Source organism: Girardinichthys multiradiatus, chromosome 15 (genome assembly GCF_021462225.1).
Source record: "Girardinichthys multiradiatus isolate DD_20200921_A chromosome 15, DD_fGirMul_XY1, whole genome shotgun sequence".
Classification (NCBI taxonomy): domain Eukaryota; kingdom Metazoa; phylum Chordata; class Actinopteri; order Cyprinodontiformes; family Goodeidae; genus Girardinichthys; species Girardinichthys multiradiatus.
In genome coordinates this window covers 10523672-10550122 of record NC_061808.1, presented here as the reverse complement: position 1 = coordinate 10550122, position 26451 = coordinate 10523672, and the positions used below count along the sequence as shown (strand labels likewise).

The 26451-nt window shown below is 36.8% G+C and overlaps 2 protein-coding genes across 8 annotated transcripts; one reads left to right on the top strand and one right to left on the bottom strand.

Moving 5' to 3' along the window:
• The first annotated feature begins 845 nt into the window (after positions 1-845).
• LOC124881653 (phospholipase B1, membrane-associated-like) lies at positions 846-16442 on the top strand. 3 transcript variants are annotated; one of them, XM_047387331.1, is made up of 42 exons: positions 846-979; positions 1330-1380; positions 1578-1638; positions 1718-1752; positions 2604-2688; positions 2787-2838; positions 4367-4453; positions 5107-5172; positions 5264-5325; positions 5577-5652; positions 6364-6465; positions 6569-6643; positions 6746-6817; positions 6937-7011; positions 7097-7157; positions 8002-8060; positions 8158-8231; positions 8367-8410; positions 8502-8610; positions 8739-8790; positions 8883-8963; positions 9052-9117; positions 9199-9299; positions 9394-9475; positions 9564-9668; positions 10345-10440; positions 10583-10654; positions 10781-10858; positions 11048-11108; positions 11350-11408; positions 11668-11735; positions 11814-11857; positions 12106-12205; positions 12291-12342; positions 12422-12502; positions 12591-12656; positions 12745-12839; positions 13908-13989; positions 14071-14175; positions 14263-14358; positions 14438-14512; positions 15878-16442. In XM_047387331.1, the coding sequence occupies exons 1-42, from the start codon at positions 928-930 to the stop codon at positions 16133-16135; spliced, it is 3273 nt and encodes a 1090-aa protein (XP_047243287.1). In that variant the 5' UTR covers positions 846-927; the 3' UTR covers positions 16136-16442. The 3 variants fall into 3 exon arrangements, with proteins under 3 accessions (XP_047243287.1, XP_047243288.1, XP_047243284.1); XM_047387332.1 differs by having other exon boundaries at positions 1715-1752; positions 4370-4453; XM_047387328.1 differs by having other exon boundaries at positions 1715-1752.
• A 440-nt stretch (positions 16443-16882) lies between these two features.
• Positions 16883-25917, bottom strand: bpnt1 (bisphosphate nucleotidase 1). 5 transcript variants are annotated; one of them, XM_047387583.1, is made up of 11 exons: positions 25772-25898; positions 25629-25676; positions 20588-20724; positions 20367-20471; positions 20170-20277; positions 20008-20056; positions 19581-19658; positions 19374-19465; positions 19096-19293; positions 18729-18843; positions 16883-18623 (listed from the first exon to the last, which is right to left on the bottom strand). In XM_047387583.1, exons 3-11 carry the CDS (start codon positions 20705-20707, stop codon positions 18472-18474), a joined length of 1017 nt encoding a protein of 338 aa, XP_047243539.1. In that variant the 5' UTR covers positions 20708-20724; positions 25629-25676; positions 25772-25898; the 3' UTR covers positions 16883-18471. The 5 variants fall into 5 exon arrangements, with proteins under 5 accessions (XP_047243539.1, XP_047243541.1, XP_047243542.1 ...); XM_047387585.1 differs by having other exon boundaries at positions 25823-25896; XM_047387586.1 differs by having other exon boundaries at positions 18738-18843; positions 25629-25916.
• Between the last annotated feature and the right edge of the window lie 534 nt (positions 25918-26451).

Genomic DNA, 26451 nt, shown 5'->3' with positions numbered 1-26451 from the left:
CAAGACGACTACTCTTCCTACTGAGCCACAGTCGCCTTGTGGCATTACAAGTGGCATTACAAGCAACATTACAAGTTTGGCAGATAAAAAACATGTTTAGCTCCAGCAAAGTGATTCCCAAAGAGCTATAGACAGGAAACTTGGCAATAAGTACAAAATAAAGTAAAAGATGATGCAAGCCTCAGACCCTTTAATGTTTTCTTAAAAACATCTTATGTACATTTTAGGTCTCCATTTTCCCATTTTCCTTGTGTTTTAAGCACATAGTGAAAAGGAACTCTTTATTATGGTCCGTCCTTACCTTTATTTATTACATGTAAAGACAGAGACGTTGTAAAAAATGTCCATTTAAGATCAGTAATACATTTGACTGGGTTTGTTTCCTAATGAACGTAAAGGTTTCTCCAACCTTTGGATGTTTAATGTTCTATGTTTTGTTTAATGAATAAGAGTAAAACCACCATGCTGAATATTAATTAAACTTACTAGCTAAATTTGAGAAAAATAAAGTATTGAAAGCTGACATTTATTTAAATGTGTCGGAAAATCTTAAACATTTAAGTTCCTGCTTAAATAATATTTGCAGTAATGTAATGTAACTGCAGATATTGCAGATATTGATTTGCTTGTAAACTGTCATTGCTCAAATCTCTATTGTAATAACAACAAACCAAAAATAGAATATTGATATGCTTCAAAACCTGATTTGTATTCAGTGAAAGTTTCATTAAGATATTCTATTATTTCATTGAAAAAACCTCACAGCTGTGTACTTTGAACAAACAAACAGTCCCCTCCCCTTTATGGAGGCGTATGATGTTAGATGTCTCCAGCAATAAGTGATACTTACAGTGAACGACAAAAGCAGAGCATAGTGCTGCGAATGTAGAAAAGAAGGAGGGAAAACTACGACAAAAATTGGAGAAGATGTTTCAGCAGCTGGTTCTGATCTCCCTGCTGGGTTTCACATGGGCAACAGGTCTCTATTGATTATGCAACTTCATCATCACCTGCAGTTTTTACTGTTTCAAGTTAAAATATGTCATAGTATCTGATTATTGAGTTTACCTGATGATTGAGGTTCACTGTTGCAGGAGGATTTAAAATATAAGATATGTTTGTACAGAGCTGAATCTGATAGTTACCTATACAATTATCAGTGATCTGCTGCAGAAGAAAAGTCCTTACAATTCTTTGAAGAACATTTGTCTCTTTTACGTTTTTTTTGTTTATTTAATTATAATCATTTAATTGGCTGGATAAAGAGAAAATGATGCAGAATTTACATCTTCTACATAAAATTACAATGTCTTATCCTCTCCCAATCAGCTGGACTGCCTTGCACTCAGACATTTCCTTCCCAGCAGCCTCCATTAACAGGTACGTGATTTGAGAGAGACCAGATTTACACTCAATTAATTTTAGTTATTCAAATAAAAAATAAATAAATAAACGTAAGACTTTTTTTAGACGAATGTTGTCAAGCATTTTTCAATGATTACACAACTCTATTACGCTTTTCCTGACTGAGGTAATTAAAAAAATATATGCAAATATCTTAATATTTTCTTCTCAAGCTGACAGAGTCAAACCAGCTGATGTAGCAATGCTTTCTTTTATTGGACTTCATGAACCAAGGTAAGGACAGACCATCTTTTTAAATATTGTAAAGTCTCTATAAAAGATCTGAAATTCACGCTATGGTCTTCCTCAGCAGCACTGAGCTATCCACAGTCTTATCAAAACTCACAGGTATGTTGCTGTTTTTATTGTTCTCCTTTTCATTATTACTTTGAAATTCACCTTGATAGTCACCTAGGATGTCCTTGTTCTTGTTTTTGTTCCTACTCTTTGAAGGGAGCAGAAGTAAAATCCCAGTTTGTTCCTGTTTTGTTTGGTACATTAAACACAAATGAACTCTTCTGAGATTGTTTAGATCTTTTACTGCACCACTTTGTACTATTTTTACTGCCCCAATGTTGACTTTAGCCGAGATAGTATGAAACATCCATCCATTGCCCATACCCGCTTATCCTTGGATGGCCACGTTAGGTGAACTGGTGCCTATCTCCAGCGGTCACTGGGCAGGAGGCAGGGTAAACCCTGGACAGGTCAACATTGTTTGTCCTGTGGATCAAATAACCATGCACACCCATTAGGACACATTAACCTAGCATGCATGTTCTTGGTCTGTGGGAGCCGGAGTGCCCTGCACGCAAAAAGAGCCCAGGCTGGGATTCAAACCCTGGATCTCCTTGCTGGAATGAAACAGTGTGCCACCGTACAGCCCAGATTGTTAAATTGTGCAACAATTACAATACAGCTGTCCTTGCCATAGCAACATTTCAAAAATCAGGTTTATTGTACTCTGCCATTTATAAAATACTGCTTAGGTGGTTCAGTGATTTGGTATTTAATTTCCTTTGACTGAAAACGTGGACAGCCCTTGTAAAATGTATGTTATAGCCCTGTGCTTTCATATTCATGCTGAATTGCAGCTGAAATTCTAAACTGTTGCATGTTAGATTTTTGATGTTTAACTCCTTTGCTAATCCTTCATAAATTCAGGATTTATTTATTCTTCCTCTGCTTTCCTTGAACAGAGCTGATGACTCTGTTCAATCCTGGACTGATGTCTCCCTTCTCAGATGAAAAAGGTTTACACATTCCTCACTTTCTTCAACATGGGTACACATAGTTTTTTCTGTCGCATAAAAACTTTAAGTGCCTCTGACTGCTTCAAGCTATGTCTTTCTTACTTATAGCATGTCGGTTACTTTTTACAGCACACTGATTGACCAAGCAAAGGAAGTGTCCCTTTACTTACAGAGCAATCAGGTAAAATCCCAAGTTTCTTTATGCAATTTAACTTTTATTTTTATTGTTTCTTTTTAGTTCTTATTTTTATATGTTTTCACTACAATGCTCTCCCACCACAACGATGAAAAAAAGGCATTACCTTTGGCAAAGAGGTGAACACAGTTCTTTGGATAAAAACACATATTTTTGGAATTTAGTCCAACAACTGAAAATAGCACTCTAAATACAATGTGTATCCCTTGAACCTCTTCACATTTGTTTGTTACGACTAAAAACTTCAGTGTGTTTTATTGTGATTTTTTATGAAGTGGGAGAAAAATGCAGGAATTTCAGAAATTGTTAAAAGTTTGAGTTAATACTTTCACTACCCTCTCACCTTTCACTATCTACAAGCTTTTCCCATCTAGAGGCTGAAATCTTTGGCAAGTTTTTTTTGCAAAATATTTCAAGCTCCATCGTATTAGTTAGGGAGCATATGTGAAGATTAAATTTTAAATCTTGCTAGACATTCTTAGTAGGGTTTTTGTCTGGACACAAGGAAATGCTTTGATATAAATCATTCATTTGTAGCTCTGGCTATATGTTTAGGGCTTCCTGGAAGGTAAATCCTCCACTCTAGACTTGTGTTTTGCAGGTTCCAACTGGTTTTCTACCAGTATTCTCCTTTAATTTAATTGTATCCACCTACCATCAACTTTGACCAGGTTCTCTGCCCTACAGAATAAATGCATCCACCCCTCAGCATTACACTACAATCCCCATATTTCAGAGTAGGGATTGTACTTTTTGCAAGCAAGCCAGAAAGTTACATTGTGGTCTAATCAGAGCGGAGAACCTTTTTCTACATCTTTGAAGCATCCTCTACATGGCTTGTGGTAAATTGGACTTCTCATGGTTTTCTTCTTCTTTCTTCTTGTCACTCTTCCATAAAGTCCAGATTTGTTGGAGTTCATGACTAATTGTTGTACTGTCAACTTATTGTACCATCTTTGCAATGAATCTCTGCAGCTCCTCCAAAGTTTTCATAGGCCTAGTTGCTGCATCTCTGATTAATGCTCTCCTTGCCCAGTCTGTCAGTATAAGTTAGGGTTAAAAAGTACTCCTTGAAATGTTTAAAGCTGAAAGCAACTGTTTTCTTTTGGGACTATCAGGGTCAAGGGTGCTAAATACAACTGCACACCACATTCCTCTGATTTTCGTCCGGAAGAAACATGAAACCCAGGTTCAGTTGTCTTTTCACTTCACAAAAATGCAATATTTTGTCATAAACTATCTTAGAAAATCCTCAAATAAAACATTGATGTTTGCGGTTGTATTCTAAAATAGTTCAAGGGGTGTGAATACTATTGCAAGAGATTGTAAAGCTCTCCATTTAAAATCCAGTAATATAGTGTTAGGTGCTTCTAATCAAATCTAATATAGTCTAGAGATGCCAATATGTGTTGAAATACTTGAGCACTGTGTCTCAAGAAAAAAGAATCTTTCTGATTTCATACACACACAGCAAAAACTGATAAAGAATCTGATGTGATCTCGTTTTCACCAGCAGGACACTGATGAGAACGGAAACTGGAAGTTGGTGCTTCTCTTTGTTCAGCTGGATCAACTCTGTGCCTGTGAGCAGCAGCAGCAGGTAAACAAAGCAGTTTGGATGATAGAGATAACGAACAAAATAGCAAAAAAGGTAGCTGGGCACTGTCTTCAGTGTTTAATACAAACATTCTACGCTTTAATCGGCAGAAAGAGCATGAATATGGAGAGTTTCCAAATACCTGTCTGGCATTTTTACACCACAGTTGAATCAGATTACATCATGTTATGCATTTGCATTTCTGCTTTGTACATGGCTGACATCTGCACTAAAATAATGTGTCAACAAAGAAAATTTATAAAGACTTGAAATATGGAAGACAGCCCATACAATTTAGTGCCTGATTAACCCAGCAGGTAAACTAGTAACTCAATTAGATATTGATCCTGAAAGATAAATTACACACATGCCTCTGTCAGCTGTTTTGTGCCTAAGCCTCAAAGACCACCTATCAAAATGACTTGTTTATTGATGTTTAAAGAGATTGTGGCTTCAGAGGTTTAAAGGTGCAGAGTCCAGGTTTTTTCTCTTTATCACTTCTGAACTTTCCTTGACACAATCTAATCACATATGCTTGTTGTGAAAAAAAAAATGACTGTGCATTGCACAGTTTCCTGGTAATTGTGTCAGGATAAGCAAATGCTAAAGAGTGGGCCAAAAAATTGTGCATAAGATGATTATTGTCTGTTTTGCAGATCACGTCTCTTTTCAAAAGAGTAGTTGAGGAAGTAGATGATGCTGTGCAACTGCTGCGCTCTCAGGTATATCACAGATTAAATACAAGGTTATTTTTCTTTTGCATTAATTTTAGAGACAGTGTTTATATGTTTAATGTTCTTAACTTTGTTGCAGCTGAAAAGGACGATTGTCAGTGTGGCATTGTGGGATGAAGGCCTCAACACTATCCAAAGACAGTAAGCTGCACTTTCTCTGGTTAAACAAATATTTCATTCAAACATACTTCTGTTTTATATTATATTGGTGAGTTGTTATGAGGCTGAAAAAGGGCTAATATTCACTTCAAAGTGAAATGTGGGAAAAGAAAATATTCTGTTATCAATATTTAACTCACTATTTTTAAAAAGCTGATTTTTGAGTTTGTTTTTGATTGTTTTAATAGAACAGCTGCACAAGGTTTTGTATAGTAAAGGTATATTGCTTACAGGATGTGCCCATGCATACACACAAACAGCGAGGGAGAGCTCAGGCTTCAGAGAGCCATACTGACTCACACACTGCAGGTATGTCTCTAATTCCCACCCAAAAATGCTGTTAACTTGGTAGCAAAATGGATTTGTTGTAGAGTGGGCTAATGCATAAAGCCTGGCAAATGTTTGCTTTAGACTCCTTGGAAATAAAGTGTTAAGGAAATCATTGGATTGTGATGTTTTGTATGCTTATGCAACATAATGAATTAAAGTATTAGTCTTAGTGGACGTGGGGCTAATCACTTAGTGAACACTCAGCTTAGGTTTATGACTCCAGTCTCAAGGAGGAAGTTGACCTTCAGGAGATAACACAGAATAAAATCTGCCAAATGAACTTGTTAAGAGTCACCAAATATCTGTGGTGAGATACCCCCCCCCCCCCTCGTTTAATACAGTTATTTCACAACAAAAGTTTAAAGAAATAAGGAGTGTGAACAGTATCTTATTGTTTTACAAGAAACCTCTCGTGCATGAACAGCATCCTGAGCTGTTCATCCACCGTATAAGTATATAGCATTTATACAAAATATAAAAAAATATTTATGATAACAGAATAAAATACAGTTTATGCAACTTTACAGCATAGTGATATTTATATGTGGCTACTTATTTTCACATTTGTCTTAATTGAAAGCACTCCTAATGCAAAATAATTAAAAACAATTAAACAATACAAATACGCCTTTTATTGTTACTTTAAAAATAGAGGGTTTGACAAATCTCAAACTGTGAGGCCTTTTCCAGGAGTCCTTGAGTGAACTGATGATACAGAAACATTGGTACAGGGACATAGATGACTTCACTGTCACTCTTCAGGCAACCCCTCTTATCAGAGGCCTGTCATCTGTGAGTTTAAGCTACTGATTTTACCATTTTCATTCAGTTATTTAAATATTCTTCTGAAATTTGCAGAGATTTTTGGATGTGTAAAACTCTTTCCTCCTAACAGACTGGAAAGCCTTTTGGAGAGTTCGAAGCCTCGAAGCACACTGATGAACTGTTGCTGCAGATGTGGAGAAACTTGGTAAGAGTTGGAGCTGTCAAAGTGAAATTTAATTGTTCTTCACTGACGTGACCTTTAGTCTGTCACTCTCAGAGGATGTTACATGCATTTTCTTTCTTACAGCTGCAGCCCATGGTCGACAAACATAATTTAGATCATAAGGGAAACAGTCTTACATTGCCATGCCCCACTGAGGTGAGTATAAACGTAGATGGTCCACAGAAATAGTCATGCAAGCATTTACCAGTGACATAAAATGATAATTCTTCCCATTTTCCCTAACCCCCTTGTGGATATTGTTCTTTGTTCATAAGGACCGACCATTCCTGAGGACAGAAGTTAACGCTCCTTCAAATCAACACAGCAATGCAAACTATCTCATTCAGACTGTGAGAATCATTCACAACCAAACTGAATAGTTTTTTAAACAGTGTGCGTCTCATTTTGATTGTTCTTTGTGTGCTTGATAATCAGTATACAGGCACAGAGTTGCCCTGCGAAGATCTTAGTCCTTCAGTCACCATTCCTACTTCAGGTAATTCTATGTGTTATTATATTTTGTTTCAAATAAAAATGTTCAGACATTTATCAGATATTCTGATTAACATGCTAATTAATGTACAGAAGTAACTGATATAGTGTATGACCAATTATAGTGTAATGTGCTTTGGAGTCCTTGGACTTGATAAATGCAAGTCTAAAGAAATGCATATCTGTGGTAGAATTAGGTTTAAAGTAATCTTTTAATTTTGTCAACATGTTTCTTCTGATTAAAAATAATTTTAACCTCTTTGAGGCCCAGCCAGAATCCCGACTTGAATCAAATAGAGAATATGTGGAGGGAGCAACAAGTTGATGGCCTTCCAGCCTCAAAGACTTGGTGCTAATCACTAAAGATGAATTGTCTAAATACCAGTGGAAACATTCAAATATCTGCTCAGCAAATGAAAGGGGGGTTTAACTGCAGTGTATCTGCATTCCCAGATCCAAGTTTTCACTAAAGAGCACACCATTAGCAGCCACCAGAACATCTTCCTGGTTCATTGTTATCCACTTCAGTTTAAGCTGGGAGTTTCTACTTTAAGAAGCTTCTGATTTAGCAAACATCCGTGTGCTTCAACCAGTCATCTTATTGACGGGTGGTGATTAGTTGCTCTACATCACAGATAATTTAAAAAACATTTTTACCAACCAAAATATTTTAACTGAAATGTCCTCGGAGTGCCATTAAAGGAAGCTGTGGTTCTCAATCAGTGGTACCGTTTGGCATTAGTGTGACAAGAGGATATATGGTATGCATGGTCTCGCCAAATGCTTTATCATTGGCATCTCGAATCTTACAATCTAACATTACCTGATATTTTCTTCTTATTTTCTAGTTCATGAACTCCGGCCCGCGGATATCAAAGTTGTGGCGGCTGTGGGGGACTCTTTGACAGTAAGTCATTTTGTTTGTCAGACAGACATTTTGGGCAACTTACCCTTTTTTTATATTCAGTACAATTTACTCAAGTCTTTCTTATTCTTTCTGTCAGGCAGGGAACGGTATTGGATCCAAGCCAAATAACATCCTGGACGTCTTACGTCAGTACAGAGGTTTATCTTGGAGGTTCGTCAAGACTCTCTAATTTTATTACTGTGGCTCGATCTTCATCTTTTATCTGTTATTCTGATACTTTTTGAGATCATGGATGAAGAAAGTTAATGTCACTTGGTGAAAGTAATTTACTATGTTTATTGCTAGTATTGGTGGAGATAAAAACCTCACGACTGTAACCACTTTGCCCAGTAAGTATTTTTGATAACTTCATTACACAGCAATTTCAGAATTTAAAAAATATCACTTATTTGCTTTCAAAAATGTCCTTTGTTTTTACAGACATTTTAAAACATTTTAACCACAACGTGACAGGCTACTCGCTTGGTTCCGGCAATCAGGACAGTCCAAAAGCTTTCCTTAACCAGGCGGTGCCAGGTGCAAAGAGTAGGTAAGTCCCATAGATTTTTATTTTAGCTACAATTGACTTTTTTATTAAATGTTACTTAATTTTGAGTGGAACAACATAACTTTCCTTTAGCAATAAGTTGTGATCATGTTTTGCATTGTTGTTCACAGGGATATACCATCACAAATGCGTACCCTAGTAACTAGGATGAAAAATGACGTTGTAAGTCTGTATTTTTTTTTTTTTTTCTAACCCTAGAATGTCACTAGAGGCTACCAGGACACTTTCAACTCTCTTTATGTTGTTTTCTCCAGAATATTAACTTTGAGTCAGACTGGAAGCTGATCACTGTTTTTATTGGTGGAAATGATATTTGTGCATACTGCGAAAACAGTGTGAGTATCAGATTTATAACTGAGAAGACAAAATTCAGAAGATTTCTTTGATGGGGTATAAAGGAACATGTGTTTTCTTTATTTACAGCTCCTATTCTCTGTGGAAAATTATGTAGGGTTTCTGAAGGAAAGCTTGGACTATATTCATAAAGAGGTGATACTGATTTGGCAAGATGTGTTTCTAATTTACAATGGTTACCTGTCTATTAGAATTAACAAGGCTGATCTCTCTCAGATCCCCCGAACTCTGGTGAACCTTGTAGAGCCTCTTTTTATAACCACACTTAGAGAACTGCACTTTGACACTTCACTGAACTGTCCAACATGGCTTGTAAAGTAAGTCTGTCTTTATATTCCCTACAAATATTGATTGTAGTCCAGATATCTAATTATCATCTTACCACTGAGATTGTTAATTCTTCTTCGGCAGTATATTGTGCCCGTGTGTTGTCTTGCCAGAGCCCAACTCTGAAGCTCTTCAAATTTTGGAGACCATCAACAGAGGATATCAGGTACAATAAGACAAAACAACTAATCAGATAAAAGAAATAAGTTATGATTATTGCCATTGATGGATGTGATTGCTACTTTAACTTTCAGCGTTCGCTGCATGAGCTTATTGAGTCCGGCCGGTATGATACACGCTCAGACTTCACTGTGGTTATCCAGCCTTTCCTCAGAGACATCACTTTGCCCAGACTGCCGGTCAGTAATGAAATCCTGTCTTCTATATGTGAACAATATCCTGTACTTGATCATCAAATAGATATTTAAAGGATGTAATTTGCTTGTGTGGTGCGTTCTCTTCTACTTGATTTTGTTCTAAAGCTGCACAATTAAATGTATTTAAGTATACAGATATAGAATTTGTATGAATTGCTGGAAGAGTTGTACAACATCTTTCACAATTATCGCCGCCGCTGGTAAAGATGTGTACAAAAGCCTTAAAATAAGAGGCTATTATAAAGACGTTATGACCTATTAATGCCACTCTTTGCTGCATTTTAATATAACTATTTCTCTGGCTTTGGCAAGTATTTATTTTTTGCAGCCAGTTCCTGTAATATGAAGATCAACACACATCTGCCTGTTTTTGAATATGTTCTCTTGTCTTTCCCATTTTGTAGTGGAGCTTAGAGGAATGGGCATCTTTTTACATCATATTTATATGTTTTATATATTATATACAATTTACGCGTTTACCAAAGGTGTCAATAATTCTGGAAGGCTCATTAGCTTTGACTCAGTTTTAAACATACATTTTAAACAACGTCAAACTGTATTTGACAAAAATCCTTTCAGCATTTAGGAATCATAATTTAAGAAATAAAATGAAACCAATATATGTTATATTTGACTTGATTTAATACATTTTGCTTAGGATGGCCATCCAGATCGTTCTTTTTTCAGTCCTGACTGCTTCCATCTCAGCCAAAAAGCCCACACAGTGATGGCTCGTTCCCTTTGGAACAACATGGTAAATAAACCGCACATTTTATGCTTTTACATTATTTGACGCATACCACATGTCTTAATGTAGCAGAAAAAATAGATAAGGATAGAATGTATTTCATCATGAATACCCATGAATGATGCTCAACTGTCTTTTTTTCTTACAGCTGGAACCTCTGGGCACCAAAACCTCCAACCAGGACTTTAATTCTGTTTTTGATCTAAAATGTCCAACAAATGTATGGAAGTTAATTTTTTTACATAAATCCCCTGAAAATAGAAAAGCCCATTTGAATTGAACAGAGTTTTTAAAACATAGTTAATGGTCTTGATATTTTTATGAGCTGTTTTCTCTTCCTCTTCAGGACGCACCCTTTTTTCGGACCTATAATAACAGTAATTACAAATATTCTGGACCCTCTCCAACACCTGAACCTGTTAAAGTAAGTTTATAATGTTCATGTGTTAAGTTCTTTGTCGAAAGCAAATGAAAGCATTTATTTTACAACTAAACTAAATTAAATTACTCAAAAAAGTTGCAAATGATCAACTAACAGTGGTGCAATGCAGGGCTTTTTCGTCAGTACTTTGTACTTTAACATTGGTTGATTTTTGTGTGTCTTTTCCCTAAGAACTGGGGAAGTGATTTTTCTTGCAACAACTTTGCTACATCTGACAGTCAACCAACATCAGGTGAGGCAGATTGTCATCAAGATTTGTTTATTCTTTTCTTAATAGTGTAATAGTTTGGGCATGGATTTTCCAAAATAGATTGTTTTTAATGTAGGTGCCCTAAACAACATAATAACAATGATAAAATAAAATATAAAGAATAGAAATCACTGTTACTGTTTTTTATTGAGTAAAAGCCTGAAATTTCAAAAAGGTGTTACTGATTTATCTTGAAGTCGACTTAATCCGCTTTTATCTTCAGTTCACAAGCTGAGACCATCAGATATTCAGGTCGTGGCAGCGCTGGGAGACTCTTTAACGGTAAGTACAAGAACACAGTGATACCTTCAATTCTACAATCAGAAAAAGTAAAACAGAAGGTGTTGTTATTTCAGAGTTTATCATAATGTGAAACATTTAGCATTTTTCTTATCATTGCAGCACTTTTGCACTATGCACTCAGTTTTTAATCAGCAGGCTATCTTACAGTTTTTTTGAACTTGTGTTTAATCTCTGATGTATCCGAGATCTTAATCCTCTTTTACATTTTACTTCATTTTCGGTGTTCTCAACTCAACAGGCAGGAACCGGTGCAAAATCAAATAGCATGGTTGAGCTTAGTAAAGAATTCAAAGGTGTATCATGGAGGTATATTTTCATTTTAATTAACATTTCACAGTCACATTTTTACCAATCATATAAAAATTTTTGCATTATTTCCTGCAGCATTGGAGGGGATGAAACTTTGGAGACCATCACAACCTTACCAAGTGAGTTTGTTGAAAACAGTCTTTTCTAGACAAAAGTTTTTATTGTAGGTCTTTTAGAACATAAAAACTCAAGATTTAAGCACATTTAATTTAATTTACTAGTAGCACAGTCATAAAAAGATTTTTTTGCAATTAGTAGAGCGAAAATAGCTTGTTCGATGAGAAAAAAGCTAATCATTCAAGATTTTCTTGCACATTTTTCACTTTCTTTCATGGAAACAAAATGCCATTGTGTGGCTTCTTCGCAGATATCTTGAAGAAATTCAACCCTGATTTAAAGGGTTTCTCCACAGATGAGGGGCAATTGCACAAAGGCTTCAACTTGGCTGTTGCTGGAGCAAAGACCTCGTATGCATTTGTCTTTTCCTAGTTTCTCCATGAGTAAAGCTGTAAAATCCTGCTAATATCGTCTGACACCACTTTTCTGTCACAGAGAGCTTCCTGCACAAGTCCAAGCACTCATTAAGGCCATGAAAGAAAATAAAGTGAGACTTTGCTCAAACTGTAAAAACTCTGCATACCTGATCTGTTTTTATTCTCATAGTTGGTATGTTTGCAACACAGGACGTGAATTTTAAAAGTGACTGGAAACTTGTGACAATTTTCATTGGAACAACAGATCTTTGTAATTACTGCTTGGATCAAGTAAGTTTTGTCCCAGATTTGCAAGTATGGTGAACAGATAACACTCTGTTAGGGTACTATAACACATTGTTGACCCCATTTTTCACAGACAAATTTGTCACCGAAGAACTATAGCAACAATCTCATGCTTAGTTTGGACATAATTTATGAAGAGGTAAGAGTTAAACACTAAAAATATATGCAATAATGTGTGATGAATTAAGTTGTTATTGTCTGCCTCTTTTCTGCCTTGGGGTCTGTAGGTACCAAGGGTGCTGGTAAATCTGGTGGATATCATGCAGATTGATGTGTTTAAAAATGTTAAAAAGGACTCGCTGGGTTGCTCACTACTGCAGAGGTTAGTTCAAACCTCGATAACTCTTTCTTTGCAAACACTTGCATTTTAAAGTTCATAATAATATATTATCAGATAATTATATATTATAAGATGACAGATATTAGATGGTGACAAAATAAATCAAAAGAAGAGAAACATTGTTAATTCGCTGTAATTTACTGTAACAGTTTATACTTGTAAATAACAAAAGTATATGAAACTTTGTTTTTAGGAATTGGTGTAATCTCCATGAGCTGAAAAAACATGAAAAACACCCAAAACAAATATAATCGCTGATTAATTTATCAGTACAGCATATTTTCTTGAATTTCCATAACTGTTTCAGATCCTCCCACAACATTTTGACCTCACTGTCAGGAATCTAGATTGTATGGCAGCCTGATTTCTGTCAGTCTGCCCCAGGGCAGCTGTGGCTGCAATATTACCTACCACTGTCAGTGGGTGGATGTGTGTATGAATGGGTGGATGTGTCATTGTAGTGTAAAGCTCCTTGAGGTACTTGGACTAGATAGTGCAGGCCATTTACCATCTTTTATAGCTTTTACGGTTTATCTGTCATTTCTAATTCATTCTTTACTCAGTGATGAAAAGGCGCTCTGATCCAAAGGCACCACCATGTTTTACAATTGGGATAAGGCTCTTTTAAATATCACCCTTCTCTACTTTTTTATTATTTTATCATATAACCTTTTGCAAACCAGCAATGATTATTATTATAGGTTATTTTTATTGAACAACTGCTTTCTTAATCATCAGATGTTTTTCAGATCTAATGAGTGTCAGTAACTCTTTTCTTAAGGTCCTCAGAAACGTTTTCAGTTTGTTCCATTATTCACTTCCGTAAGCATTTCTTACAAACCCAATCTTTAACAGGTCACAGTCCTTTGAATGAAACAGACAGACCGTTCACAGTTGTTAACTCAATGGCCCTTACACAGACTGCCAGTTTTATATATAGTTACAGAATTATTTTGTAATCATAGATAACTATTATCTTCAGAGGTGGTTAACCAACTGTCAAATCAAATCCCTTTTTTGACAAAAGAAATATTGCACATTTCTTTATAGGCCCAGCTGTCAGTGTGTTATCAATACAGCAAGTAACTGTCCTGAGATTGAGGAAATCAGACGAATCAATCGCATTTACCAGGTAATGACCAAAAGCTTTATTTTCCAAAAATTACTTTTATTATTTTCAAAAATGATAAACAACTAAACTTTGGTTTCCCAGACTGAGATCGGGTATCTAATTTCTGGAAATCGGTATGATGGAAAAGAGGACTTCGCTGTCGTATTGCAACCGTTTTTCCACTATTCCTTCCTCCCTCAAACTGGAGTAAGTCTGAAACAATGTAATGTAATAAGTAAAATTACAAAGTACCCCAAAAACCAGCTAATGTTGGAAATAACTGATTTTCACCAGGTGGGCGAGATAGACACAAGTTTCTTCTCTGTTGATTGTTTCCACATGAGTGAACGGGCTCATGCAGAGATGGCCATCGCACTGTGGAACAACATGGTAAGCTTTGAGCACTAGTGAACCAAACTCATGCATTCACTTCGGTTTCTTAGGAAAAATACTTGTTTTCCCGTTCCAGCTGGAGCCTGTTGGCAGAAAGCAGGACTACAACAACTTCACACATGACCGCTCCAAGATTCAGTGCCCCTCTGAGGTATTTATACATGCCTCACAGATTTGTGCAGGAATCCCACTGCTAGTGAAGGTCTATTATTTGAGAAATATATATATATATATATATATGGAAAGATATTTTATATTTGTGTTCAACACTTGGTCAACTGTGTTGTTTTAAAGCACTTTATAAATAAGGTGGGGTTGGATATTAAAGCAGCATAAATGTGGTAATATACGGTGCTTACATACCCATACATGCATCCTGTCTTGACATTGTCCTTTTGGTAGTTTGTTTGTATATTGTGTGTTGGCAACAGTTCCAGTTAGATGTCCACACCTCATCAGCATGAATGCCATATTAGATTTTGGATTGTAGTGATGCATTTTGAACAGTACTTTTCCCATAATTTTTAAAAGCAAGAATTAGGTACACAAATTTAAATTTACAGTGGATTTTCTCTGATATACACCAGGCTCAAATAAATACCCACACCCCCATTAATATTTGTTCGATCGCTGGCACATCTAGCTTTTGTAAGTTTAGCTACCTCATTTCTGCAAATCAATGACAGCAAGAGACCCTAAACATGATCCTACTACCACCATGCTTACAACTAGGTAGTTTTTTTAGATTTCATGGAAATGTTAAACTGGTTTCCCTGTGGTCAGTGATACCAGTGTTTCAGCTGTTTCCAGGTTATTACAAGCTTGAGCATGGGTTGTTCCCAGGTTGTTTCTGAACATATCCAACTTCCAAATTTAGATCAGATGGTAGAAATCTGGACACAATTGAGTGTTCTAACAGGACAGTGGTCTTGAACACACATCAGAACTAGTTTAGGAATCTGCTAGAAAACCATTCCCATAATCCTGTTGAAAATCAACAGAGAATGCCTAAGTCTGTACCTGGAAACCAACAAATTTAAATTGACTACATTGTTTCTGATAAGAATGGTCAAATATCCAGGCTGAATTATACCAAAAGCATGTTATTAGCAACAAAAACACTGTGATTAAGTATAACTTGCCATGGGATTTTTATCCAAATGTGTGGCGTTGTGCGTAGATCCCTGGAGCTGTATCTATATGTTGGACTAATAGCCTGAAACCTATCATGCTGATGGAGAGCGTATCTCTGTATATTAAAGGCTATGGTTAATAGCTGGATAAGTATTTTACTGTAATGGGCTTCAGTTACATGTATTAATTATTCCTCAATTTCATAGTTGCAAGATTTACCCATTTATATTGTTTAAATGTTACATAATGAACAACATACAAATACACCTGATATTAAACTCTATATCATCACATAGCTTTGGCATTGCATTGTGGCTCAGATGTATTTTCCATCTAATAAATTTAGATTGTTTATTTCATCATAATTCACCTTTCCCTGCAGGCCTCCCCTTTCATCTTCACTAAATTGAACAGTATACCAGCACACCCTGTGACTACTGCTGATCCAGCAACAGACAGCACCACCATCAGATCCACTATGTTGCCTGTGTGTTCCTCTTCCATTCCCGTGTGGGTGCCAGTGGTTGTGGGAATTGTGAGCTTACTGGCTGGCCTCATTATCTGCTGGCTCATTATGTTCGCCGTTCGACGCACAAAAACCAAGGCAAAGCAAGTCCAAAATAAAGAAACTGGGTTTTGAAGTGGTGACATTGTTTATGGATTTCAAAAAGGCATATTGGTTTCCCATACTGACATTCTTTATGATTCCCTAATTTTAAAACAAGAATACTGAGGTTTCTTTGTTTTGCTTGGTGACTTTCACCACCAGCTGTTTTTCTACAGTCTGTTCCATCAAGTTGTTAAGGTGAAGTTTGGTAATCAACTAATTTTTGTTGCTGCATATTGATCAAATTAAGTTGCATGAGTGTAGATGTTTGGTATATTTCTCCATCTTTAAATTTATTTATTGATAAAATAAAAATTTTAAACTTTGATGAACCTAAAAAGCAGTGTTGGTTTTATTTCTCTGTAGCCTGTAAAGTCTGAGTTGGTCCTCCATAAAAAAAACCTAACAACACCTTTAGATAATATTAATAATAATAACTTTGTATTTGATATCTGTGTGTTGACCCGGGCACAAATAAATGAGCAAAGCAGATCAACAATTGTCAAAAAACCATAAGAATGTACCACAATATATTTTATAAGGGTTTAAATTTACGTGAATAATGTCTTGATTTCAAATTAAAAAGGACAAAAAAAATCTGAAATGTATTTGCGTTCCACACCCACCACAAGCTTGGCAATATTCTTTGTACATATTAAAACACATCTTAACAAGTCAGTAATATGCACAAAAACACCACAAATTAACACTTCTCTAATGGAATAGGAAGTATACCAACAGCAAATACAGTAGTAATCAAGGAAGACTCAAAAGGAAATGTTGCTTTTTTGTTGAAATTACATTTTATTTATATCAAATAGGAACAAAACATCTCAATAATAGTTTAAATTGACTTACTGTTATACAAAAAAACAAAAAAAAAAACAGAATGAAATTTTTTTTCCTACCTACATTAGGTTTGTTTATTCCTCCCAAAACATTATAGTTTTTAGCTGATTTAAATAACACATGTATTCCAAAACGTAATCTAGCAATTGTCAATTTTAAGCGGGTGTTACAAAAAGCTCCCAATAACTTCATGTTGTGTATTCATATTTACAAAGAATGCAACAAATAATAGCAATTATTTGCAAGTTTTAAGGAGTAAAGCTAATGTCAAATAACGATCTTTAAGTTTGTTAATACTTTCAACTTGGATCTTTCTTCCCTAAACGTTGCTCTACGATTTATTTGAAACGCAGCAGTTAGTGATTTCTGTTTTCTGCAACCAAATACATCAAAAACAGAACTTAATACAAAATCATCTTTCTTTTGGATAGTAAGAAAAAAGAAAAACAAAACAAAAACATAAATCAGTGGCGGGGCTTATTTAAGATGTGCTGTCTCTCTCTCCAGCACCTACAAAGAGTTGAGTTAGTAGTCTATGGTTCTAATTGACAGTTTGTTTTCTAAACCATCTAAACCAGAAAATTTACCTCATTGTTGGAAAAGGTGCTGACTTCAATTTCACTAGCTACACCTATATCTGATTAGTCAGACATGTAAAAGTCAAGAAATCACCTGAAATCATGAAGTAGACTGAAAGATCTTAAAAACATCACATCATGCCCTGATCCAAAGAAATTCAAGTGAACCAAGTTAGAGGAATTATCCACAAATGGAGAAAACATGAAACAGTGGTGAATCTTCTCAGAGGTGGTGAACCAACAAAAATTACTCAAGGAGCGCATCAACTACCCATTCAAAGGGCACAAAAGAACCCAGAACAACACCTAAGGCCCTGAAGGCTTGATCTAAGAAAGAAACTGGGCTAAACAGCCTCTGTGGGACCCTTCTAACACTGAAATCACTGATGACCAAAATCAACCCAAACGTCTGTCTCACATTTACCAAAAATCATCATAATGATCCGAGAGACTGCTACAAAAATATTCTGTGGAGAGCCAAGGAAAAAAAAAAAGAACTGAACTTTTTGGAAGGTGTGTGTGTCCCGCTATGTCTGGCATAAAACTGACAAAGCATTTCAGAAAAAAGAACATCATGACAACACTCAAACACGGTGGTGGCAGTGTGATGATCAGGGACTCCTTTGCTTTTTCAGGACCTAGACAAGTTGGTGTAATTGATGGAACCATGAATTCTGCTTTGCAATGGAAAATTCGTGGCAAAACTTTCTTTACAATATAAAAGACTCATTGCCTTGTTATTGCAAACCCGTGACTGAAGTTGTTGCTGCCAAGGGCGACACAACCAGCCATTAGGTTTATGTTCCAGATACTTTTGCAAGTAGGTTTGAACAGATTTTTCCAACAATAAAAAGTAATAAACAGTTTCGTAACAATTTAACAGAGACCAAGAACGTCTCTGCCCCAGAGGCACATCATGACAAACTGCAGGCTTGCAGGCTCTCAATCTGACTTGAGAGCCTGCAGCACAGACTGTGGCACTCTGCTGACGTAGTAATCATGGTTGCGTAGTGTAGCAAGAACCCCTGCAGAGTTCATGTGCTTCACATCTGCGTTATAGCAGTAAGCATTCCCACACATGTCAGTCAATTTTCCTGCATGAGGAAAAAAAAATTATGAAATTGTATTAAAAAAGTATTATGACACTATTCATCCTTAAAAATCAATCTTGTGTAAGATAAACCTTTTTGAATGCTTACGATTATTACCTCCAACAGCATGCAGGATTGCCTCAGGAGCACATGTATCCCATTTCTTGCAGCCTGGACTGGCAAACACATAAGCAGAAGCTTTCCCTTCAATAAGCTGGATTATCTGCAAAAAGAGGAGTCAATTAGCTGGAGCTCTTCAAATAAAAGCCATGTCTATGACCCTTTATTGAATGTGTTCCTATATGTCAGATACAGATGGTGAAATTTCTCATTTCTAAGTAGATCTATTTATCCTAAATCTCCTTTCTATAACTTTATGTCAACAGAAATAAAGTTGTTCTAATATGTGACAAAATAGCTGATGTTCTGGATGTTGATATGCATTTGGGGCACTTTAGCTCCAAGTCCATCTGACCTTGTTTCCAGCACCCCCTACTCTTATGACTTCGTGAGGCTCCATGGCATTCACGCAGTCTGTTACTGTCTTGTTGCTATGGGAACGGGTGGTCGTGACAATTCGCTTATCGGCTGGAACTTCCTGCAGCTGGAACCCAAAGGCGCCCAATCCGAGCATTCCCCACATTGTTCTCCCTAAATCTGCTTCTGCTCCAAGCTGGTGAGAAAACCATGAAAATAACTGATTGATGCATCTTCTAAAGCACAGCTGCAGATAATTCATAGTTTGGTTTGAACCTGGTAGTTGTAGAATGGCTGGTTGATGACGCCGGCAATTGCTCTGCCTCCATATGCAATACCAATAAGCACTGTCACATTGTCCAGGAGCCCTAAGTCAATAAAAAAGTTAGTTAAAGTAAAGAATAAGCTATATTACCACCCTTTCTCTCACTGGGAAATAATTCTGAAGTGACCATCAAAAGTGCACATTCTACACTGCCATACAGAGAGCTGTGCCGTGAGTCTTGTCCAACCCTTTGTGTGGTTTCTGCGCTACAGCTTGGAGATGGAGACACCTTGAGGCTGAAGGCAGCAAAGAGAGGACAAGAGAGAGGAAGATAGCAGAAGAGACCAAGGGTACACAATAAAGGAACACAAACACTATGAAAGTGAGGGTGTAGCAGTAAGGAAAAGAGAACAAAAAACAAACCATCCAACAAACTTGTGCGCAAAGATTAATTATTGACCAGAAGTCAATAAAAACCATGCTGAGTGGTTAAGTTTAGGTGCAATAATTGCAAACTGTGGTTACTATTTGTTTTACCTGTTGGAGTTATCTTATTGCGAGATGTTTCATATTTTTAAGAAAACTGAAGAGCTCAAGTTGAGAAAAAAGATTTTTTGAAGACATGCCTTAAAAAAGACAACTTACCTTCAGTATATTCCTTTGTGCCATCAAGGGGATCTACCCAAACAACTAGCTGAGATTCACACAAACATATTCTGATTTAGCATGCATACACTTTGGGAGGAAGCTTTTAAATGTATCAGTAATAAAAATAAAAAAAAGATTTCATTATTTGTTAGCAGTTACCTCTTCTTCTTTTAGTGCTCTATATTGTTCTGGACAGCTCCTCTGAAGGATGTCCTCTGCCTGGCCATTTTCAATCAGATCCTCCCGGACCTCCTCAATGGGAAGATCCTGTAAACAACAGACAATCAACAGGTACTTTTGTTTTGATTTAATTTGATCAAAACATGTTTTCTAAATGAAGCTGCACACTCAGTTACCTCCTCTCCTATGATAGTGATCTTGGGGAAACGTCTAGACAGTGAAGCACAAATGCTTTTCTGTGCAAGTCGATCCGCGAGCGTCTGCAGATCATTAGCTCCTGTCTGTGCAAAATGTACAATTATATATTCAACAAAATGTTTAAACTAGCAAATTTCTGCTAAAGAAACAAGGTTTTTCTACTGATCTGACTTTACTAATAAATGAAGACAGGTCATACCTTTTCTACAATGCCAAGATCTCCACTGTGAAGCACCTTCCTAACTATGGCCCCAGCCTTTTCAGCCACTGAATAGGCGGACGCCACCAGGCGCATCACAACAGCAGGATTTCCAGACATCTTTCAGTAGTTGATCGCTGACAAATGTTAAGGAAACGGAGATGAGGCAAATTAACAATCATTTTGCTTTGTGTTAGAATATGTCATCGGGACAAACAGAAACTACAACACATCCTCAAAAAGGGCTCGGACCAAACCCCGAATTAATAATAGCTACAATGCTATATTATCTATACAACAAAAGGCACAGACCAACAAAAATAAATTGCAGTTATTTATTTTTGAAGCTTTCACCATACATAGGACCAGCAATTAAAAAACAGTATATGGCTTATCTGGATCATTTAAGCTACATTGTGCTGGAGTGAGAACAACCAATAAAGAAATCCAGTCACTGGATTTACGTTTACCACTCCAGCACAGTGTTAAACTGATGATGCATTTTTCAGACTAAACTGAAATGAACTTATGGCAGATAAAAAAAAAAAACAAAAATAAACACATTGTTCTTTAGATGCCAAGCCCCAACATAGTTTAAAACTGATCAATTAAGCCTATGAATATGTCAAACATGGGCTATTGAAACACCACATAAGTGCTTGTAATTTATGTCTCTGTTGGACATTGATCCTGATCCTGTGAATCATTAATGTCATAATCATTTATCTATAAAACTGCTTGATGTTTGAAGGCAACATCTTGTTCTGACACCATTAAAGCTACTTGTCTCATCATTTTTCATTTTTACACAAATCATGAACTAGTAAAAGGAGAAGAAAGAGACAATGGTAGTTTTTCAGTTTACTTGCTTGCATGCTTTAGGGCAACTTTAGGGCTGCAACTAACAAGTATTTTGCTAATCAATTAATTTGTCGACTACTTTTTCGACTAATAATCGTGTAGCAAAAGGTGCTTAATAGCAGACTTTTTACAGGATTTGTACCAGGTGAAGCTAAAACTACGCCACTTTAGGAGCTCTGGATAGAGCATATTTACAGACAAAGAAGGTTTTTCGTTTTTTGTACAATTTGTGCCTAATTATTGTTCTAATTGGGTCGTTCTTTCAGCAAATGATATGTTTTTGAGTTTGTACACTGCAGTTATTGATTATTTGATTCAATAATTATCAATTATTTCAATAGATTAATCACAATTAATCTGATTAATTGTTTCAGCCCTACTTAAACTTACTGAAGACAGATAAGCAAAATAAATAAATAAATAAATAAAATGTATAATGTCACAAATTTACATAAATGTGAAGACAATGATTTGGTTTATTAGTATACAACATAAATGAGTCTATTGCAGGTTCATTAAATGATCTTGTTTGTATAATCCATTAATGTGCAAATACAACGGTACATGAGCTTGTGCAATACAGCATGACAAGTGGATGCACAGACAAAAATCTGGCTTGGATTGCTCCATCTTAAGGAGTCTTTTTCCATCATTATATGCTACAGTGAGTTTTTGCATATTGTTGTTTTGTAGCACCTTTGTGCCATCTTTACGGGTACAGAGCACACACTGCAGTAACATATCAGCAAACTCACATGTGCATACATTCAGCAGTGTGGTCTGTAATGTCCAAATGATCAGCCAGGTCATCAGATTTCTGATGGCCTAAATATTTAACCACAGCACACAATTTAGAAATAGCACCAAATAGATAAAAGTCAGGAAATGTTGGTTTTCTATCCTCCCTACTTCTTTCTTATAATTAAAATATAAAATTTGCTTCGCATTATAATTATTGTTAAACTCTAAACCATGTTAAGAGCAGACCCTCAATAGCTGCTGAGGAACCAGCAAATTACTAGATCATACATAATGTTAGCTGTTAGGTTAATTGGTCTCTCTAAATTGCCGCTAGGTGTATAAATGAGTGTGCATGGTTGCTTGTGTGTTGCCCTGCCATGGACTCGCACCATCACACCAGCTTCCCCGAGACCCACTATGGAATAAGCGGTAGAAAATGACTGACTGACATAATGTGGTTAATTAGGGTACTGCCTGTTTCACAGACTGTTGATCTATAATTCAATTCAATTCAAAAATACTTTATTAATCCCAAAGGGAAATTAAATGTTGTTGTAGCTCATATTATGAAGGTTTCTTCAAAGAGTTGTAGATGCTGATGGCTGTGGGCAGGAAGGATCTCCTGTAGCGCTCCGTTTTACAGCACATCTGAAGAAGCCTCTGACTGAAGACACTCTGTTGTTGTAGGACAGTCTCATGAAGAGGATGCTCAGGGTTCTCTATAATGTTCTTCATTTTATGAAGAATCCGTCTTTCCACAATGATCTCCAGAGGTTCCAGAGGAGTCCCCAGAACAGAGTCAGCCTTCTTTATCAGCTTGTTGAGCTTTTTTAAGTCCCTGGCTCTGATGCTGCTTCCCCAGCAGATGATGGCAGAAGAGATCACACTTTCCACAACAGACTTATAGAAGATATGCAGCATCTTGCTGCAAACACCAAAGGACCTAAGCTTCCTCAAGAAGTACAGTCTGCTCTGTCCCTTCTTGTAGATGGCTTCACAGTTGCATCTCCACTCCAGTCTGTTGTCTATGATGCTGAGGTTGAATCTATTGAAGAATGTGTTCAGTTATTGGCTCTGTCCAGACCTCCATCGGTCTGATCATACTTCTGCTTGAAGCCCGTGATCTTCTTCATCCCTGACCACACATCTCTGATAATGTTTTGCCGGAGCTTGCTCTCCAGCTTCTTCTTGTACACCTCCTTGTTGTCTCTTATCTTGACTTTAAGTTGCTTCTGTATACTCCTCAATCATTCTCTGTCTCCCTCTCTGAAGGCTCTTTTTTTCTTGTTAAGCAGGTCCTTCAGGTCACTGGTGATCCAGGGTTTGTTATTGGGAAAGCATCTCACGGTTCTGGTGGGAATGATGTTATCCACACAGAAGTTTATATAGTCGGTTACACACTCAGTCATGGCATTGATGTCCTCTCCATGTGGCTGGCACAGTGCATCCCAGTCTGTAGCCTCAAAGCAACCTTGCAGAGCTTCTTCAGCTTCCTGTGACCATTTTCTCACAGTCCTCTTTATTACAGGTTGCCTATTAATAAGGGGCTTATATTTTGAGCAGAGAAAAACAAGATTGTGATCTGATTTGCCTAGAGGAGGTCTTGCTGTAGAGATGTATGAGTCCTTGACATTGGCATAAAACAAATCCAATGTTTTGTTTTCTCTGGTAGAGCAGCTGACAAACTGTTGAAACGTTGGAAGTGTAGCAGAGAGTGAAGCGTGGTTAAAATCACCAGAAACTGCAACAAAAGCATTGGGGTTTTGTGTCTGTAGCTTAGCAACAACTGAGCTGATGGTATCACATGCAGTGTCGGCAACAGCGGAACGTGGAACTGTATACTGTTGCCAAAATAACTCTGGTGAACTCTCAGGGTAAATAATATGGACAAAAACTTAGTGCCAACAGTTCAATATCTGGACTGCAGAGATGACACTTCACAGTAACATGTCCTGGATTATACCATCTGTAATTCATAAGTACTGCCAGTCCACCTCCTTTACATTTGCTGCTCCTCTTTAAATCTCTGTCTGCTCGTATGGTTAAAAAGCCCGGCAGAGAGACGCTGGAGTCGGGGATATGATCCTGCAGCCATGTCTCAGTAAAACACATAATACTGCATTCCCAGTACTCTGGCTGGATCCTTTCTAGGGCTTGGAGTTCATCTAACTTGTTTCCCAACGATCTCACATTGCCCATCATAATCAACGGAAGAGATGGTTTGAACTTCCTCCTTCTCTCTCTTCTCTTAGCTCCTGCATCCACGGCATCTCCTTTTCAACTCATCAGGGATTTGGGGTTGTATTTGAAGTATTATTTGAGCTTTTGAGATATTAATCAGCTGCTCCCGGTTGTAAGAAACAACCCCGTTGCCATGGCAATGCATCAAAACAAATGTCCAAAAGTAGAAAAGTATTAGGAAAAATCCTCCAAGCTCCACAGCATCCGACACCAGAGAGGACAGTCGTCCAAAAAAAATCAACTGTATCCATCACAAGAGGAGGAGTTCCCAAAAAATAATAAATCAGAATCAAACGTAACAGAGCTACTCCAACCTGCTGCCACCTTGAGCAGCGCAATTCTAGAATTCAAATTCAAAACTTTAAGGAGAAGAAAAAACCAAAGGCTTCCTTACTTAACCCAATTACAAATGTTAAAATGGGCTTATACATGCCCCGTTTTATGTACAGTGACCGATGAGTACACCAAAAAGACGAAATCTTGGCATTATCTGACCTATATAATTAATTCTTGATCAAAGGCTTCAGAAGGATACATAATTGTGGAATTATGCAGCATATACAAGTCTAAAATCTACTGTTTCTATAGTGTTTGTGCATGACACCCTGAGCCAAAGCACAGCAGATAGAGCTATGCACAGATAGGGATATGGAGGGACCTGTAAGTTCAGTTCAGTCCAATTCTTAAGATAAGATCCCACTCTTCTTTAAAAAGGAATCACTGCTTTAAAAACTGTTGACCGACATGGAGGTGCAGTTTCTTCACTTAATCCACAACAAGGTTGTTGGTTCATCAAGGTGGACACATTCAAGTACTTTCATTTCTACTCATAATCCAGCTCATTAAAGCCAACATTGCTCTAATAATACAGACGACAAATGTTTCATTTTTCACACTTAAATTAAGAATTGTGGGTTACAGCTTCCACACATTACTTCATAAGACATCTATCATTATTCTCAACTTTGCTTCGAGCCTCTTGTCAATGAACAGCTTCACACACACACACACACTCATATAATAAATGCAAAAATTAAATTTGGTATTCTACATGTTAGTTCAGCTAACTGGTAACCATCTGCAATCTGTAACTGTCAGTGACAGTAGCTAGCTTGCATGCCATTTGCAATAAATTCAAAATATTTAGAATAAGCAAAACAATGTTTATAGAGTATATTCAAACTGGTACAATACTTACTGGTGAAAATAGAGAATAAGCCGTCGCCACAGTTTTAATGTGTCAGACCTTTGATTGGAAACGGACAGTTAACTAAACAACTAATTTAAGTTGGCCAGCAATGAAGCTGCTTAATGATAACTACGTTCTACTACGGGACACACCTTTAACCAAGCGTAACGAAAACGTAAATGTTGGTTAAATATTATATCTACCCATCTTCCAAATCTTACGGTGACACATTTTTTCAGGTGGAATTTCAATGCGGAAGTGAATTAACTATCTTTTTCTTCCTCTTCTTGGGGTGTCAAATGGCACTTGGCAAACAACGTTATGATGCTTTACCGCCACCAACTGGTAAGGAGTGTGGATCAGGACAAATGAAAAATGACCACACGTACAACCGTAATCAGCTACATTTTGAATACTTCAATAATTCAAATTATGTTTTGGTTCGCTAATATCTTTCTCTGCTGCTGATAAAAATTGTAATCGTTTTTCTTTTATTAAAGTTAAAAACAATAGCCCATAAAGATCAAATGCCATAACATTTGATGATTTTCTTACTATTTTCACAACGTGAAGTCAGCAGCAAGTAATTTTAAGGTTATTACTCACTGATCTATTCACAACCACTTCCAATGTAACCCCAGCACAGATCAATAGGATGTGCATAATTGGTGCATTGTCAACATGTAAAGCATGAATTCAAGTCATTTTGGATCCCAATAGCAGCAACAAAGTCCGGAGAAAACCACATTAAGCTGTAAGGAATTTAGCGGATGAGTCAACAAATATCCAAATATTCCCAGTCTTAAATTTCATCATTTTTTCCAACAGGTAT

Bases quoted from the DNA above. Each gene is read 5' to 3' on its own strand.
- LOC124881653 (XM_047387328.1), top strand. From the start codon at position 928: ATGTTTCAGCAGCTGGTTCTGATCTCCCTGCTGGGTTTCACATGGGCA. The intron at 980-1,329 runs GTCTCTATTGAT...TCTCCCAATCAG, and splicing joins GGGTTTCACATGGGCAACAG to CTGGACTGCCTTGCACTCAG. The intron at 13,990-14,070 runs GTAATGACCAAA...TTGGTTTCCCAG, and splicing joins GAATCAATCGCATTTACCAG to ACTGAGATCGGGTATCTAAT.
- bpnt1 (XM_047387583.1), bottom strand. From the start codon at position 20,707: ATGTCTGGAAATCCTGCTGTTGTGATGCGCCTGGTGGCGTCCGCCTAT. The intron at 20,057-20,169 runs GTAACTGCTAAC...TGTGAATCTCAG, and splicing joins GAGCACTAAAAGAAGAAGAG to CTAGTTGTTTGGGTAGATCC. The intron at 18,844-19,095 runs GTCAGATGGACT...CTCTTTTTGCAG, and splicing joins TAGGGGGTGCTGGAAACAAG to ATAATCCAGCTTATTGAAGG.